General features: G+C 40.4%; 1 protein-coding gene across 1 annotated transcript in view; it reads left to right on the top strand.

Annotated features, from left to right (window-relative positions):
• Positions 1-3,908: 3,908 nt before the first annotated feature.
• The window catches only part of GC (GC vitamin D binding protein), a gene marked incomplete at its 5' end in the record, with an annotated part of 36,375 nt that continues 22,426 nt past the window's right edge, over positions 3,909-17,857 (top strand). The window contains 3 exons of the mRNA XM_080915439.1: positions 3,909-3,966; positions 15,663-15,732; positions 16,855-16,987. Coding sequence (XP_080771565.1) covers positions 3,909-3,966; positions 15,663-15,732; positions 16,855-16,987 — 261 coding nt within the window. The remainder of the gene's footprint in view (positions 3,967-15,662; positions 15,733-16,854; positions 16,988-17,857) is intronic.

The raw sequence follows: 17,857 nt of genomic DNA, 5'->3' as shown, positions 1-17,857 counted from the left end.
TCAAAATAAATGCTGACTATTTTGTCCCTTCATGTCTATGAATACTGTGTGGTCATTATCACATATAGAACCTAAACCAAATCAGCATAATAGATATGGAGTAGAAAAGTTGTGGGTACCAGAGGATGGGGTTGAAGAAGCAAAAACTGGGACAGAGGCATTGCCCAAAGGGTACAATGCTTCAGTTAGGTTACAATATAATTTAGTGACCAGCCACACTGCAAGGTTGTCACTGTTAGTCATTAGGGATTTCCAAACTGCTAACTAGATTCAGCACTCTAGCAATAAGTAATGGAGTGGTAGATACATTTTAAATGTGGGATATTAATTAAAATATTACTGTCAATTTCATCAGTTTTTAGACAAATGTATTGATGGTGCATTGAAAACAAAACAAAACAAAAAAAATCTTTACACAACAAGAAAACTTTGACTATTTTCATGTTACATTTTTTTTGCATGTACTTTGTGCTCATTGTAACTATTGGGTTTTCGATGCATACTTTCAAACCTTTAAAAAGATCAAGTACTGACTATTCATATAGATTTATGTAAAAATTATTTTAAAATCTGAAAAAAAGTACTGACAAAAATGTATTGTATAATTTTACGCAAAAATGCTTAAAATCTCTACATTTACCTTTGTTTTGTAAAATAAAGATGTTAAAAAAAAGAATAAGGGGCATATGGCAGAGAACCCCCAGGAAGGAGTCACTTGTACTGCAGTAAGGTACTGAGGGCATTTCTGGCAGTCTTTAGTAGCATCCAATGCCAGAGACACCGTTTTGGTACAAAGTGCAAGACCCGAGAGCCATTTAGAAAAGAGAAATGCAGCAGAAAGAACTAAAGAATGCTGTCGAGTGCTCCCTCTCTCCTCCCAGCTTCCCCTAATGAGAAGAATCCAAGTTTCCTCTGAAGCAAATAGAGGGACAGAGAAAAGGGAGAATTTAGGTTTAACAAATTCTTAGATTTACTTATTTGAATTTATCTGTGTGTCTGTGTCTGTGTGTGTCTGTGTGTATTTGTGTGTGTTTATGTGTGTTTATCTCTCTCTTTCTATCTCTCTCTCTCTCTCTCTCTCTCTCTCTCTCTCTCTCTCTGTGTGTGTGTGTGTGTACACGTATGTATGTGTATGACCTATGTGCAAGTGCTCACAAAGGTCATATAAGGGCACTGGATGCCCAGGTGCTAGAGCTACATGTGGTTGTGAATACCCAACGTAAGTGTTTTGAACCAGACACCAGTCTTCTGGAGAGCAGCAAGTACTTTTAATCACTGAACTATCTCTCTACCCCTAAATAAATTACTTAAAGATAAAGAACATGCCTATATAAGTCCACTACATAAATATTTAATTAAATGTGTATTTCTGCAATAAATTTATCAGTTTCTGTAACAGTTGCTCTACTAACAGACTCTAAAGTTTGATTTGGTCTTCTTCAGAATCTTCGCAATAGATTTACTGCTAACAATTGTCACACCAAGTTTTGTTTAGGCCTTTTATGTGTATTTCTGCTCAGCTTTAGGATCTCAGGAGATCACCTTGCATAAATGGGTAGAAGAGGGCTGGAGAGATAGCTCAGTGGTTAAGAGCACTTACTGCTATTCCAGAGGTCCTGAGTTCAAATCCCAGCAACCATACAGTGGCTCTCAACCATCAGTAGTGGGAGCTGATGCCCTCTATGGTGTGTCTGAAGATATCTACAGTGCACCTATATATAATAAATAAATCTGTTTTAAAAAAAAGGGTAAGAAGAGACACCTAGGTAAGACTGAAATGGGTACATTAGTGCTGATTTCATTTACAAAAAGACAGGTGCATCCATGAGAGTTGTTTTTGGCAACTTGTATGGAGATTTCTCAAGAATGTGCCTACGTGAGATGCTGCAATTCTTGCAACATGTAGTTAATCATTAAACAGCCAGAGTGCATTTCCAAAACACAGATAGAGCTATAATTAAAATGTATGTATATATGAGGTGGTCTTAAATTCTGTTGCAAGCGCTCATGGAAAATAGCATAAACGTATCTTTTAAAAAACTTATGAGATCATGACTGAGATGCTATGCTCTGCAGTTTCTAATGTCTATTTATAGTGTAATCTTGACATTAAAAATATACGAATGGGTTAACAATTTTACTGATGTGTGTGTTCTTGATGGTTTTTATATTTTTGAGACATCTGTTTCCAAATATTTGTAGCTTAGAATAAAACTCTCTTTAAATGAACTTTTACAAGGAAAAGAAAATCATGAAATCAATCTTTATGGAAGACACAGCAGTGGGTGAGCAGGAAGCGACCTCCCACATGCCTTCAGCAATGCTTCTGGACTCTGCCATCTTCTTTGCTGTGGGTTCCACAGACTTCAGAGAAGCAGTTCCCATTTAATCTTGAGCCAGTAGCTTTTCCAACTAGCTGGACTCCATTTTCTCAACGTACCACTCACTCCCTTCCCATCCCGGCAGTGATCTAAGCACAGAAGTGTTTGCTGTGCTTTGAGATCTTGGTGGACTCTGTCTGCATGGTTAATCTTTAGCTACTGAGTTCATTGGGAAGTGTATCCCCAGATGTCTCTCTGTAAGAGCGCAGACATGGGGTCGACTTTTACATCTTCAAATGGCCTGTAGATTTTAGCGGTTCCTATGATCTCCTCAAACACTGTCAACACCATTAGTCAGGGAGGGAGCTGCAATAACGAGAACAAAAGAAGCAACATTCATGCACACAAACATGTGCTAGGTGCTCTGGTAAATTTAAGCACATGGTTCATCTTAATCCCAAACCAAGGGAATGACAAAACCAAACACACACACACACACACACACACACAACAAACCTAAGAGTTCACAACTGAACAATAGGTTTAGAGAGGAGAAATAAATCCCTAATGTTACTTAGCACTAAGAGCTGCCTAAGACACATTCCTGAATCCATGGGTACAACTGACATCTGACCTGATGTCAGTGTAAGATCAATATCTGACATTCAGGGCAAGGTACAGGATGTGCATGAGGGGGTATTTTCTTTCCTAAGACAAAAATGCAAGATTTTATGTCCCACAAGGTCACTGTGAGTTTTCAAGTTAGGCTATCACAAAATAGATCAAATGCATGGTAGTAGAAGAAACTCTAACCAATCTGCCGGGATCCTAATATTTTTACATCGTGTTAGTATGTGTGTGTGTGCATGCATATGGGTGCTCGGTTGAGGACCAGCCATTGAAGCCCTCTATTTATCATTAGTATTATTTCTTCCACCTCTAGAGCTATTCTAAACATATACTCGACAGTCAATATAGCATATAAATATAAGATACGCTTCCACCACAATCAGCTCATGATGTTAAACACATGGGTTTAGAGAATTACCACAAACTAACTGGCTTCTTGCTCTTTGTGCACAACTTAAAATATCTAATCTGTGACATTTTAAAACATTGCTTATTTGTGTTAGACTTAAAGAGAAAAAGAAATGGAGAAAAGAAAGAAAAGAAAGAAGAATAGCCCCCAAATTTTTCATCAATACTTAGGAATGGTTGGGAGTACCCAGAGAGGTGTCTTTTCCTCTGTACAGAACTGGGAAGTGGGCCCCTAGTGGTATATTAAGTTGTTTCCATGGAAAAATTGCAGTAGGAAAGTATCTATATGCCTTGGCTCTTCCCAGTGACAAAGTTAATGATTAAAACCTCCTAGACTCTCCCCCACATTCCCCAGGGCTATCTATTTGCCTTGATGATGATATTACTGTCTTTCTTTGGGGACAAATCTGACTGTCCCTTGCTTCTGTGCAGAGATTAATAATTGATGAATTTCTAGTTAGGAGCATTTGTAAAGGCACCTGATAACTACTCCTGCCCTTTGCATGGTGGCCTGCAGCGAGAAGAGGTGCTGCAGGGCTGACTCCCAAAATGAAGAGGGTTCTGGTTCTCCTGCTGGCCTTAGCCTTCGGGCGCGCTCTGGAGAGAGGTAAGGTTCTCCTTTTGACTAAGAACTGTTGCTAGTTTAATTTTCCAGTGTCACCTCAGAACACGAAGAGGGAGTAACCAGCAGAAGAGATGGTGGATGCTTTAGAAGACAGGATGAAAGACAGCATAAAACGGGGTTGGTCTGAGCTCAGCTGTGCCATGCGGCATCAGAAAGGAACAAGTGAGAAGCTCACAAAAGAGAGAGATGAATGTGGCAGTGCCTGTCTACCTCAGGACACAGGAGAGGGAGGCTTTTCTATGGCTGCATAAGGAGTTCAAGTCCAGTCCGGGCTTCCAGAGACCGTCTGAAAACAAGCAGAAGAACTCCTGGAATAAAGTAGTTATATAAGCTTTCTGTTATCCCTCCCACATTGGGTAAAAAAGATCTGTAATGCAGCTGGAGCCTCTGGTACAGAACTAACCATTCTTAGGTCCCAAATGCTTACCCTCCTTGGCAGCATCATGATGTCAGTGGTACAAGAAACCAGCTGAAAGGTCTCTTCCATCCTCCGTAGGGGATCTTACTCTTCAGCATTTGGAAGAAACCTGAGTCTTTAAGATGCCTCTCACACAAAATAAGAAACTTTAGCAACAATGAAATAAAACAATCAACAAGGTAACAAAGGTGGTTTCTCTCGGAAATCACACTCATCATGGGACAAGTTTCCCTGTCAGGGTGTGGGGCTTCCAACAGTGCCAGCAGATTACAGGACATGTGTGACTCCATAGATTCTGAATCTGGAAAACTTTCCAGAGGAAAATCCACTGATTTTCCCAGATGAGTTCTAACCCTAGTTTAACCCTTTATTGTACAGTCTGGGTGTTGTATTATAAACTTCCCTGTGAATAATTTTAATTTTGTATCTGGATTGTTTAATGAAGCTTATAAGGGCATCTGAACACACACTGATTTGTCAAATTCTGATGCTTGAGTACCCCCCCTTGGCAACCTCAGCCAAACCATCCACATATATTGATAGTACAAACACAGTTAACCAGCAATATATGTCTCCCTGGAAATTATCACTTATTAATGATGGCACAAGTAAGTCCAGTCTTGATCTTATTTTTATTTTATGTGCATTGGTGCTTTGCCTGCATGTAGGTCTGTGTGAAAGTGAGTACCACATCCACTAGAATGGGCGTTACATGTCGTGAGCTGCCGTGTGGATGCTGAGAATGGAACTCAGTTCCTCTACCACAGAGCCATCTCTCTAGTCCCTGCGTTCACGTTTTTATGTGTTACCTTGATATTCAAATTATGTTAAAGTCACTTTTATTCATCCTCAGATGCTTAAGTCAGCTATAAGCCCTGAGAGAAGACGACCAAATCTTAGAAAAATCGATACAAATGAATAAATGAATCAAGCAGTCTTGCTGCAGGAAACCCTGAGCATCTTTGTAACAGTTTCTGGGGATACATAAAACCTTGAAAAATGCTACTGAAGTAAGTTCAGACTGAGTCTCCAAAACCAAAAACTCAGCATGTGCTAGGTTTGGAAACATGCTGACTCGGCAGGCAGCCCCTGGGTCAGCCTCAAAACTGCAGACATGATTGCAGTCTCCCACCTCTAGTTCACTTTTCTCAGCAGCCATAGCCCCAAAGGAAACGAATGAGAGAGTGAGTGTGTCAAATCAGTTTCCTCAAGTCTTATAGTCCATGTACTGTAAACCATAGGAGACTAGAGCCTTGTAAACCCCCCCCTTCAAACTATTGGCCAGGACACGCTTCTTTCGTACTTTCCTATTCTACAATATCAATGAGCCACTACTGCATCAGCAGAAAACATGCTGTGATCTGATGGAGGCTGAGCATGCCCCCTGCTGGTGGCACACTGCCCCCCCCCCTTTACAGAACAATTGTAAGAGGGGATGGAGACTTGGAGGGTGAGAGGGGAGGTGTGGAGTGGTGGTAGTTCTCTGTGTCTCTGACATTCCGGGAAACCTAGCAGGCTCCTAAAACACTATTTCAATCAATGTCTGTGCTCAAGACATATCTTGAAAATTGTTCCTATGGCCCAGCATATTTAAGAAACTAGGCATCCATTACTGATTATAGTGGTTTGGAATTAATGCTAAGTCCACAAGAAATCCTATTTAAGTCTGTTTCCTAAAGACACTTGACCTTCCCTGAGTGCCAGGAATCTGGAGCTGTCTTTTGGACACTGGGCCCAGTTTCTAAACCCGATGTGCCACAACACAAAGCTCTGCCTCAGATGCCCTGTCCTTTTCTGTTAGAGGCACTTGGGAACTAGGTGCATCTTAGGAAAACAGACACTTGAGCTGACCCAAGGTATGCAGAGGCAGTTCTTAGTGGCTGATCTATGTTCTTCCCCAAGAACTGAAAAGGAGCCAGTGATAACCTGCAGCTGACCTTCCCAGGTGCTCTTCCCACACAAAAATATGTAAGAGGAACTACTGATGCAGCTTTTCGGTTACCATGGAAACGATTGTCAATAGGAAATAAACTCCCACAGACTATTAAACTGGTTTGCATCCATATTTCTATTAAGTATAACACCAAACTAGAAAAAAGAATAAAAAGAAAGATGGTAAGTTGATATTTCCTTCTTTACAAAAATCACTGCAGACAAACTCTCAAGTTGCCATCAAAAGAATCATTAGCTTCCTTGCAAACCAGTAGCAATGCCATGGTAACAAGGCACAATGCCAGGAGTGCACTCACGGTTGTATGTGGTAGAAGGAGGAAGATGCACTCCCTTAGAAAGAGCAAGAGTTTAATCTGTGTAGGAAGAAGATAAGGAGGTCTTTCACCATAATGCATGAAGGCTTCCCCCCACTATCTGTTTTCCTCTGGCATCTACAGACGACTTCATTCTCCTTCTCAACCCATGCTCCAGCCACAGTGGCCTCCATCATCCCAAGCTATACGTCTCTGCACCACAGGACTCACCCCCAATTCTACCAACTTCTTGGCACTGATTCTCCAGACACCCTGATGGCTAGGACAGTGTTCAGTTGCCCAGTCAATGCCGACTTCGAGAGAGGGTTTCCAACCAAACTCAACTAGCACCAATGACTCCTGGCTTCTGTCTACTCGTCCTGATTCATCTTCCTTCTTACCATACTCTACCTCGACTTCTCTCCAGAATTTGTTATAACAAATGCATCATATAATTATCAACAGGAAATGGAGAACTCAGTTCTCCACTGCATCTCTAGTGCTTAGGAGCTGACAGTAAGTGTTCAGTGGAAGTTTGGGGTGCTACCACAGAATCTGAGCACCCACCTCAAATGGAGTCTTGATTATTATAGGAAAACCGAGAGTCAGATTTAATGGATCATGCTATAATCATGGATTCCCAGCACTACAATTAGAGGGTATGACAGGAAAATCAAATGCTAATGTGGAATTTATCTAGAACAGTGGCTCTCAATCTGTGGGTTGCATATCAAATATACCGCATATCCAATACTTATAATTCATAGCAGCAGCAAAATTACAGTTAAGCAGTAGCAGCAAAATAAATGTATGGCTGGGATTCTCCACAGCATGAGGAACTGTATTAAAGGCTTGCAGCACTCAGAAGGCTGAGGGGCAATGAAGAAATAAATTCATGAGTGTCTGCCATTATTTTTATGTTTAGTATATAAAGTATCTATTGAGACACAATAGTTGACAGTTTATGTTCTTTTTAAAGTCTCAATAATAATTTCTCCAATCTAACTGAACCTCTTGGACCAACAGCTCCATTCCCACCGCCCCCAGAACTTAATAACCATCATGGCTCCCTTCATTTATATGAGTGCGATGCTCCGGACTCCATGGGGAGAATCAATTCACATAGTTTCTGTTTTTAGCCATTTATACTTAATATAATGATCTTAGGGATCAGGCACACTGCTAATTAACAGAATGTCTTCTTTCATAAGGATGAACAATAACACATCCTGTGTCACAGAATATTTCATTTCCCTATCCTTCTTCTTACCCACAGGGGTTACTTTAAAATCTTAATTCTTGTGAATAATGTTGTAGCAATGAACACGGAAATGCAAAGAATCTTTTAATATAGTGACATCAGTCTCTTACCTACCCAGAAGGGAGTATTGCCAGGCAACACAGCATAATGGTTGTGCCTTTAATTCTTCGAGGAATGAGTACACTGTTTCCCATAATGGCTACTCTAAGGTTCATCCTCACAAACACTGTGGGCCAGTTCCTTGTTTTCTGCATCTCCAAACTGTCTTTTTTTTTTTTTTTTAAATAATCGGCACTCTAACAAGTGTGAGGTAAAATATCATGGTTTTGATTTACACTTCCCTGGTGCTTATGGTATTGAGAAGGCTTTTAATACCTCTTAATTTTTTTCATATAGCTGCTAGAAGCTTTTCAAAGTATCTGTGTTTCTTCTTCTATGAAATGTTCACTAAGTCATTTGCCAAAGTTTATTGTTTTCTTCTACAAAGATGAGTTTCTCAGATATTTTAATAGCAATTTCTTATAAATTTAGCCTTAAATATCTCTCACTCTGTGAGTTATCTCCTCATTCTGTTTCCTTTGTTGGTTTTTCTTGAATATTAGGGGTGGGTCAGAGCAGAAGAGATGGTTCAGTATTTAAGAGCCTTGGCTGCTCTTCTAGGGGACATGGGTTCAATTACCAGAACCCACATGGTAACTCACAACCATCTATATCTCCAGTTCTAGCTGACCCAATACTGTCTTCTGGCCTTCTCAGGTACTAGGCATGAACAGGGGTACATACATACAGCCACACATTCACATAAAACTAGATAAATAAAAGTAAAATTCTTTTTAGTATGTTCCAATTTCATTTTTTCATTGTTTATTTTTTGTTTCCTGTTTGTTGGAAGGTATAAAAAATTCATTGTTCAAACCGATATGATGTAATCTTTTACAATTGCTTCTTTTACTAGTTAAATACCGTCTTTAATTGTGTTATTTAGTGTATCTTGAGTTCATTTCTGAAGTGTTTAAACAGATAAGCTGTGACTACCCCAACTAAAGAAGATCATCACCATTTGTTATTAATGTCACCTCATTCAACAGGTATAATACTTTTCCATCCTCAATTGGATAAGTTCTTAAATTCTCACAGTGAATGGACACATGCAGTGTGCAAAGCTCTAAGTTTAGATATGATGTTTTCAATTAATATCTTTCATACAACATGGAAGTCTGCTTAATGGAAACATGACCAGAGCTGTTCTCCTTGGTAAGGCTCATGTGAAAATGCCCAATGTTGTTTCAAGCCCTTGGGTTTACTCAGACAAAAGGAGTTGCCTGAGAACTTCAGCCAGGACCTCAACCTTTCTGTTTTCTTGCTCCTAACCCTGCAAGTTTGTTTCTGAAAATTAAAAGTTGAGGTTGAGTATGAAAAGCTAGAATGAGCTTTTAAAGACATGATAATCATGACTGGAACTTCAAAAGGGCATTTTTCATGATGAATCTTTTAACAGCTTAAAGAGAACAGTGTCAAAATCTAAAAGTGTTTCTCAAACTCATGAAACAACTGTAAAAAAAGTTACACTAATTAGCAAACATAATTTTCTCTAAGAATATCTCACAAATGAAGGCGAAGTTCTAGGGGATGTAAATATGGCTCCACATTTAATAGTACTTACTGTTTTTGTAAAGGAACAGAGTTTGTTTCCCAGAACTCATATCAGACAGCTCACAGCCATTTGTAACTTTGGCTCCAGGGGGTCTGACACACTCTTATGGTGAGATCTATTCTTACCCATGAGCAATCACATATAAACCCACACCTACCCACACACACACACACACACACCATCATCATCATCATCATCATCATCGTTGTTATCATTATCAATTTTTTCAAAAAAAAGTTTCATTCATGCTGCAGATACAGAGCAGTATAGCTAACAGGGGGCTGAGCTATGGTAAACTACATATTTTACCATGTTTCTAAAGAGATTTAAAGGGTACATTATTCATTGAATAATTACTCCAGTGTTGCTCAAATTGTTGGTACTCACACATTAGCTATAATCATGATGCTCATTGTCTTTGAGTTGAACATTGATCATGTACAAATTTAAATGTTAACGAATTTGGGCATCATGAAAATACAAAAAGAGCACCATGAGACTATAGCATACTGTAGAAATATCGACTCAAGTGGTTGTTATTCAAGATTTTTCAATGTGTGGGACAAAATAGTTTTCCTAAAGGGACAAAATCAGGAGTTCGTGAAGGTCATTACAGCATCAAAAGAAACAAAGCCTTTTTCTTTGCAGGCTTTGTGCCAAGATCATGAGAATGCCCTTGGCTGTTCTTATCAGAATGGGCATCACATAAGAGAGGGGCTGTACCTGCTTTGGTCTCCACTGCATCTCACATTCAGTGTAAGGACCATGCCTGGCAGAGAGTATGTGTCCCAGAACATATCTAAATGTATGAATATGGCCGGATTTGTTGGAATAGCTTATAATGTGCATGAAGCAATTTGATTTCCCAAAATAAGTACAACTCAGGTTTTAAAGTCCAGAGTTTGGTTTAGATTACCGGAATATTTCACAATGTGGATTAAATTGGACATGGTATTTTGAAAAAAGCATTAATGAAATTTGTAAACACATAGTATAAAGAGGTCACTTGGTGTGAACATGATTTCACAATATTCACTAACTGCATGCCAATCATGTTACCACACTGAAGTCTACATGATACATTAAAGGACAAACTGATTTTTATAATTCACTTCAGGTATAAACTTAACAATAAATGCACTTAGGTTAAACATGATTTGGGGGCTGAAGAGATGGCTCAAAGTTTTATAACTCATACTGTTCCTTCAGGGGAGCCAAGTTCCTTTTCTGAAAAAAAAGTGTTCTATTGGTATGAGAAATCAAACTGTAATAATTATATTATAAGTCAATTTCTATATTAATACTGGCTCGTATACTGAGAAAAGGATTAATATATCTGAACTATTGAAAATACTCTCCTATATAACTTAATAAATTAATTTTATCAAAAATATATTCAAGGCCATACATCTGAAAGGTCATGGTAATATCTTCCTCCACGATCTACTTCGGTATGCTTTGCAAATAATCAGAGTATATATACTCTATTATACTTTGTACCTTAATATTATGCTGGTGCCACCATCTGAGACTTCATTCTCTTTGTCCTCCCCTGCCCAAGGCTAAACACTCCAGCAAAGAACATTCCAAAATGACTTCAATTCTCACACAGTCTCATTTCCCACTTCTCTCTGAGCAGTACGCTCCCTACCTAGAGCGGTACAATTCCTATGAGATACAAGACTCATGCATCCAAACAAGTACATGCTTGACTCAAGACTGCTGGATGGATTACTATGCAGTGCTTACTTATGTATGCATTCTCATGCTTGCTGCATTCCTGCGACATGCAAAATGAAGTCCTACATGCACAGTGAAATGAGAATCTGGAAACTTGAAAAGCCAGAAATAAAATATTTCTCAAAATATTCTTCAATAGCACTCTACTCTCATATAGAATTCACACTGTACATTACTGGACGTCACAACAAAAGGGCCAACATGAACAAAAACAGCTCGGTAGAAGGAGGTGTTAAAAACAGTGACTTGGTGTGCATTAAGGAGAAAAATATTCTTTTGAAAAACTATTTTTTAAACAGATATTTTGTGGCTTCTCAATATTAGAGGTTTAGGGTAGAGTTTTCAAATTTACAGTTTGTACATGTGACAAGCTCTTAGTCTCTGGGAAGAGATCATAAAGAGCCCAAGGGTAGTCTTGTGACAAATATGGGACCTCGAATATACATGGTTATTCAAAGTCATCTGCAACTTTTACAGTGACAAAACAAGGTCATTTCTTCACAATGTCCCCTCAGTTATTCACGAGCCAGAACAAAGTTTTCAGACTGCTTAGATTACTTTGCCACACAGTCACCAGCCATTCTTTTGAGGTTTGTCTTAACCATGACATAAAGCAACCATATTGGTATGTGAAACAGCTCTTCCCCACACAAGGTCAGTTCTGCAGTCTACACTTTCAATACCACTGACTACATACAATCGAAGATCAATGGACGTGGTCTACCATGTTTTAACCTTTCTGTCTCCTCTCACAACATCCAACTTTCAGACAGTGCAGAAGTTCATGCTGGGGGCCTGCTGTGGTCCACAGACTGCTGGCTTTACCTTCCCACTCCACTGTCCTCTTTATCAAGATCTAACATCAAACAGAAACCTATGTGTTCTTGTATATCTTATGTGAAATTTTGATAGACTGTGACTTTGCCCAACAGAAAGTAGCTTGACAGGCATAAAGACTGTGAAGTTGAAGCCAGTCTGGGTAATGCAGAAAGACCCTGCCTGTCCCAAAGAAAAAGATATATAGAGATCATAAAGATATAGATACAGATATAGATATATGTATTCTCTCACCTCTGACCTTTCTTACTCCATGTATCTATTTGTTTTGTATATCTGTAAACTGTATAGTACAACAGCTTATACAGGTTATTTTCATTAAAATTTTATTAATATTAAAAATAATTTAAAACATGCACAGGCATATGTTAAACCCCTCAAATTTATATCCATCATCAGTGCTATTTTAACCAAGCACACACACACACACACACACACACACACACACACACACACACACAAAACAAAAAAAATTGACAAAAACACAAACATTCCATTCCAAGCACCTCCAGTCTAACTAGAACATTGAAAGTTTTAGAGGGAGTGCACCTTTAAGATGAAATGGTTACCATCAGACTGAGCATGAGGACCCCAAAGTAGGAGCTAGAGAAAGGACTGAAGGAGCTGAAAGATTCTGCAACCCCATAGGAACAACAACAATGTCAACCAACCAGACCACACAGAGCTCTCGGGGACCAAACCACCAACCAAAGAGAACACTGGAGGGACCCATGGCTCCAGGTGCATATGTAGCAGAGGATGGCAGTGTTAGGTATCAGTGGGAGTAGAGGCCCTTGGTCCTGTGAAGGCTTGTTGCCCCAGTGTAGGAGAATGCCAGGGTGGTGGGGTGGGAGGGAGTGGGTGGGTGGGAGGGGAAGCATCCTCATAGAAGCAGGGGGAGAAGGGGAACCTGGAAAAGAGATAACATTTGAAATGTATTACATAAATTATTCAATTTAAAATAAAACAATCTTAATGATAACCTCTAAAATAGCTTCCCTCGTACTTTAAACCAGGAGAATAAATGACTTAAGGTTTAGAACAGAGTCAAGGTTGTTTCTATACTTGTTAGCAATTATTCAAAGTTAGAATATCCAGAGTGCTGAAAAATCTCCTGGATTTATTTTTTTTACATTTTTATTGGATATTCTCTGCATTTACATTTCAGATGTTATCCCCTTCCCACAATCTCATGCCCCCTCCCCCTCCCATTGCCTCCATGAAGGTACTGCCTCTCCCACCTGTTGTTCTGGTGGCCTTTAAACACCAGGCCTCACATTGCTCTCTTCATTCTTAAAAACCAAACATGTCCTCCTGTACTTCTGAACCCAGCAGGTCCACGTCATTGCAGGCACGATGCATCTACTTGCATTTAAACTCAGGCCAGAAGTCATTGATGCTCAAGTTGCTGGAAAGTCAGCCCAGTGATAGGAAGATGAACCTCTTGCTTCTTTTCTCTCAGGTTGCCTTTTCCCCTTCTCCACTGCCTAAGCTACGTGTAGTATCTCTTAGACTAACACAGGGAAACCTTAACAGGACAGTCAGCAGCAAAGACCCCTGACGTTTGCAGAGATGTTTTCAGACAACACATTCTTTTACTTTTGTTTGCTTGTTTGTCCCTTCCCTTCCCTTTTCCTTTCCTTTCCCTTTCCTTCCCCTCCCCTCCCCTTCCCCCCTTCCCTTCCCTTTACTTTTAAGACAGGATCTCACTATTGGTCCCGACTGCATTAGAACTCTATGTGGACCAGGTGGTCCTTGAACTCACAGAGGTATATTTCCATCTATCCCGAGTGCTAGGATTAAGAGTCCACACTCCTCACCTGGCTTTTATTTCCTATTTAAGCACTGTTCAATCAACTCTAGAAATGTTTCTCACCTGCCCAGCATATATCAGACTCCCTGCTGGCACTGATGATTCAAATCATCTCACTCTGCCCAGAGGTGATTCAGGGTTGCCTGCCCCACACTCCCATCCCCCCTCCAGGATTTCCAGAAAGTCCCAAGGCTTTGTCATTCTTGTTGCTGCTCTGGGGTTGGGGGATAAAAGATGTCTCCAGGTTACCTTGCTCTCTTAATGGTTGATATCAGATCAGCAGGCCACTGGTTTCCAGCCACCGATATCTTTGTTCATTAGGCTATTGAACCAACACTGCCCTGTTGTTACATTTAGATTTCTTTTTTTTTTCTTTATTGGATATTCTCTGTATTTACATTTCAGATGTTATCCCCTTCCCCCAATCTCATCCCTCCTCCCCCTCCCATAGCCTCCAAGAAGATGCTCCCTCTCCCAAACACCCTCTTCCACCTCAGCGAGTTGGCATTCCCCTACACTGGGAAAACAAGCCTTTACTGGACCAAAGGCCTCTCCTCCCATTGATGCCAGAAAATGTTATCTATCCTCTGCTACATATGCACCTGGAGCCATGAGTCTCTCATGTGAACTCACTGGTTAGTGTTTTAGTCCCTGGAAGCTGTGGTGGGTTTGGTTAGTTGATCATTTTGTTTTTCCCATGGGGTTGCAGACCCTTTTAGCTCCTCCAGTTTTTCCTCTAGCTCCTTCATTGGCGTCCTTGAGTTCAGTCTGATGGTAAGCTGCAAGCATCCTCCTCTGTATCATTATGATTCTGGCAGAGCCTCTGAGGAGGCATCCATATCAGGCTCCTGCCAATAAGCACTTCTTGGCATCAGCAATAGTGCTTAGGTTTAGTGGCTGCATCCCCAGGTGAGACAGTGTCTGGATGATTTTTTTCTCCAATCCCTGTTCCTCTATTTGTCCCTTTATTTCCTCTCATGAACATTTTGTTCTTCCTTTTAAAGTTGGTATTCTAAACCCTAAAGGAAACCTAACAAGGGCTAGTGACTATGAAGCTGCCCTCAATACCCTTGAAGATCAAGGAAGTACTGCCCACTACCCTAGACAGCCATTTGCCAAGCTGAATTCCTTGGGAGTCTGGGGTGGTTACAGAGCCCAGCAGCAGCCTAGCCTGGTAGCAGCTTTTGAAATCACTGGCTTCTTCCAAGTTCAGTCTTAATATAACTAGAGGCTTATCTTGGAGTCCACAAGCTTCTTCTTTTACTTTTATTATTTGGCTTGTTGAAGGTTTAGACCAAACAGATAACAAAAGGGAATGAAAGAGGAAATAAAGAGAAAGAAGGAGGGGGGAGGGAGAGAGGAACAGAGAGAGAGAAGGAAAAGAGGAGAAATGACCCCCTGCAGCATTCTATACAGAAGGGCGGTTCTGACTCCCTTTTATGCTTGGTGTCACGTCAGTCTTCCTGCCTTTTGTGCTTGCCATACAGTATAAGTTAATAGAAAAAAACAATCACAAAATTGAGGCTTATTATGAGGAAACAGATGAAAAGATAACTCCAAATGAAAACTTCACAGATATTAAGAAAAGCCTTTACCACAGGGCATGTTGAACAGCAATATTATATACATATATACATGTATGTATATATTATATAATGTAATATTCATTTAAAGAGAAATGATGGTTAATTTCTATATCTGCTTTCTAGGCCGAGACTATGAGAAGGATAAAGTTTGCAATGAACTCGCCATGCTGGGCAAAGATGACTTCAGGTCTTTGTAAGTTGCAGTATCTGTGAGTTCTCTTGGGAACATGACCTTAGACAAACCAAGCATGACTTAACTCCACACTGTCTATAATGTTGAAATGGGTGCCAAGATGAGGGAAGACTGTTGGGCCACTGTGGACCAACAGGTCAAGCAGGTAGAAGTCAGCCAGTGATACCAGCTGAAATATGGTTCCTGTGGTCTAAGAAACTGTCACTGGTCATTCTAATGAATGAGTTTGTAATGCAGAGTTTCTTAGGTTTCCATTTTAGGACTCCAGAACATATAAGCAATGACCTACAGACTATGTCTTTTTGGGGGAAAGTTGAAAACAGACTCCAGGCTCTTTGATGGGAACTATAAATCAGTTTTTATTCTTGTCTTAGTTAGCGTTTCTACTGCTGTAACAAAAGACCTCGATCCCAGCAACTCTTACAAAGAAAAGCATTTAATTGGATCTGGCTCACAGATTCAGGGGTTTAGTCCATTATCATCATGGCAGGAAACATGGCCGAATGCAGGCAAACATGGTGCTGGCAAAGGAGCTGAGATTCTACCATCAGCAGGCAGCAGGAAGTGAACCAGCTTGAGCTTCATAGACCTCAAAGGCCACCCCGTAGTGACACACCTCCTCCAACAAAGCCACACCTCCTCCAACAAGGCCACACCTCCTCCAGCAAGGCCACACCTCCTCCAACAAGGCCACACCTCCTCCAACAAGGCCACACCTCCTCCAGCAAGGCCACACCTCCCCCAACAAGGCCACACCTCCTCCACCAAGGCCACACCAACTTCAACAAGGCCATACCTCCTCCAGCAAGGCCACACCTCCTCCAGCAAGGCCACACCAACTTCAACAAGGCCATACCTCTTAATACTGCCTCTCTCTTTGGGCCTATGTAGGGGTATTTTCTTTCAAACCACCACAACTGTATACAAGATAATTCTTCACAGAACAAATACTTTGCATACAACCTCATATTCTCACCTTTAGACAAAAAGAAAAAGTTAATGTATAAAATACTTGGTTTAAAAGTTGAATAGATAGCCTATTTTGGCATGAGTCAAAAATGCCAAAAAAAAAAAAAAAAAAGATTCAACTTGAATTAATGTGATTACTTTTTCCTCCCTCAGATCACTAATCCTATACAGCAGGAAGTTTCCCAGTAGCACATTTGAGCAGGTCAGCCAGCTTGTGAAGGAAGTTGTCTCCTTGACAGAAGAATGCTGTGCAGAGGGCGCTGACCCCAACTGCTATGACACCAGGGTAACTGTGTGTGCATGTGTGTGTGTATGTGCGCACGCGCGCGCAAGCACGTGCGTGTATATATAATTCTGGGTATAAAGAAAAATCATACCAGATGCATGCATGTATGTTTGCATGTGTTTTCTCTCCTATTGCATTTATTTGGAAACTGAAATCCTGAATCAAGAAGATTAGAATGCAGTGTGGCTTATATACAAATAGGTGGGGCTGGTTTAAAGGCCTCCACAGAAAGATCAGTGTCCTGCGACACCATTCCAATAGATCTGTATGGAGACTGTCCTTACCCCCTGCCTGGTGCAGGTGCTTCCTCTTAGCCTCTCTCTTCCATCATTTCTCCACCATGTTCATCCTTTCAAACTCACTCGGCACCATGTCATCTTAGGATATTTGAAAACAGGAAAACCCAGACTAGTTTCTAGGGAAGTTAGTAAACAGGAAAAAACGAAACTGGTTGAAAAGAGAGGTGAGCTCAAAGGAGGCCTAATTCTTAATTTCTGAGTCATGTAAGGTAGGCAGCATGAGGAACAACCAGTTGGTTTGGCAGACTCATTCAGAATATTGCTTTCCTTCACTGATTGGAAAGGTCTTTAGAAAGTTTACCTTAAAAGGATAATTAATGGGCATCCAATTTTACTTTTTTCTATATTAATACCAAACTGAGTCTTCCATGGAAATTTCTACCTCTTTTTCTCTGTCTATTCTGTTATACCAGTTTATTTCAAAAATCAAATTTCTTCCCATTCCTTCCCTATGACTACTTTGGTGGTGTCCTGTTCTTTGGCATATGAGAGCTAGAGCTACAAATGACAGGGACCGCTAGTTTCCAGCTCTTGCCAGGGATAAGACCTAAAACTTAGTGGAAGACAGATT

This window comes from Micromys minutus, assembly GCF_963924665.1.
Source record: "Micromys minutus genome assembly, chromosome: 1".
NCBI classification, from domain to species: domain Eukaryota; kingdom Metazoa; phylum Chordata; class Mammalia; order Rodentia; family Muridae; genus Micromys; species Micromys minutus.
Note: the sequence above shows the minus strand (reverse complement) of the source record. Positions and strands in the feature narration are given on the sequence as shown.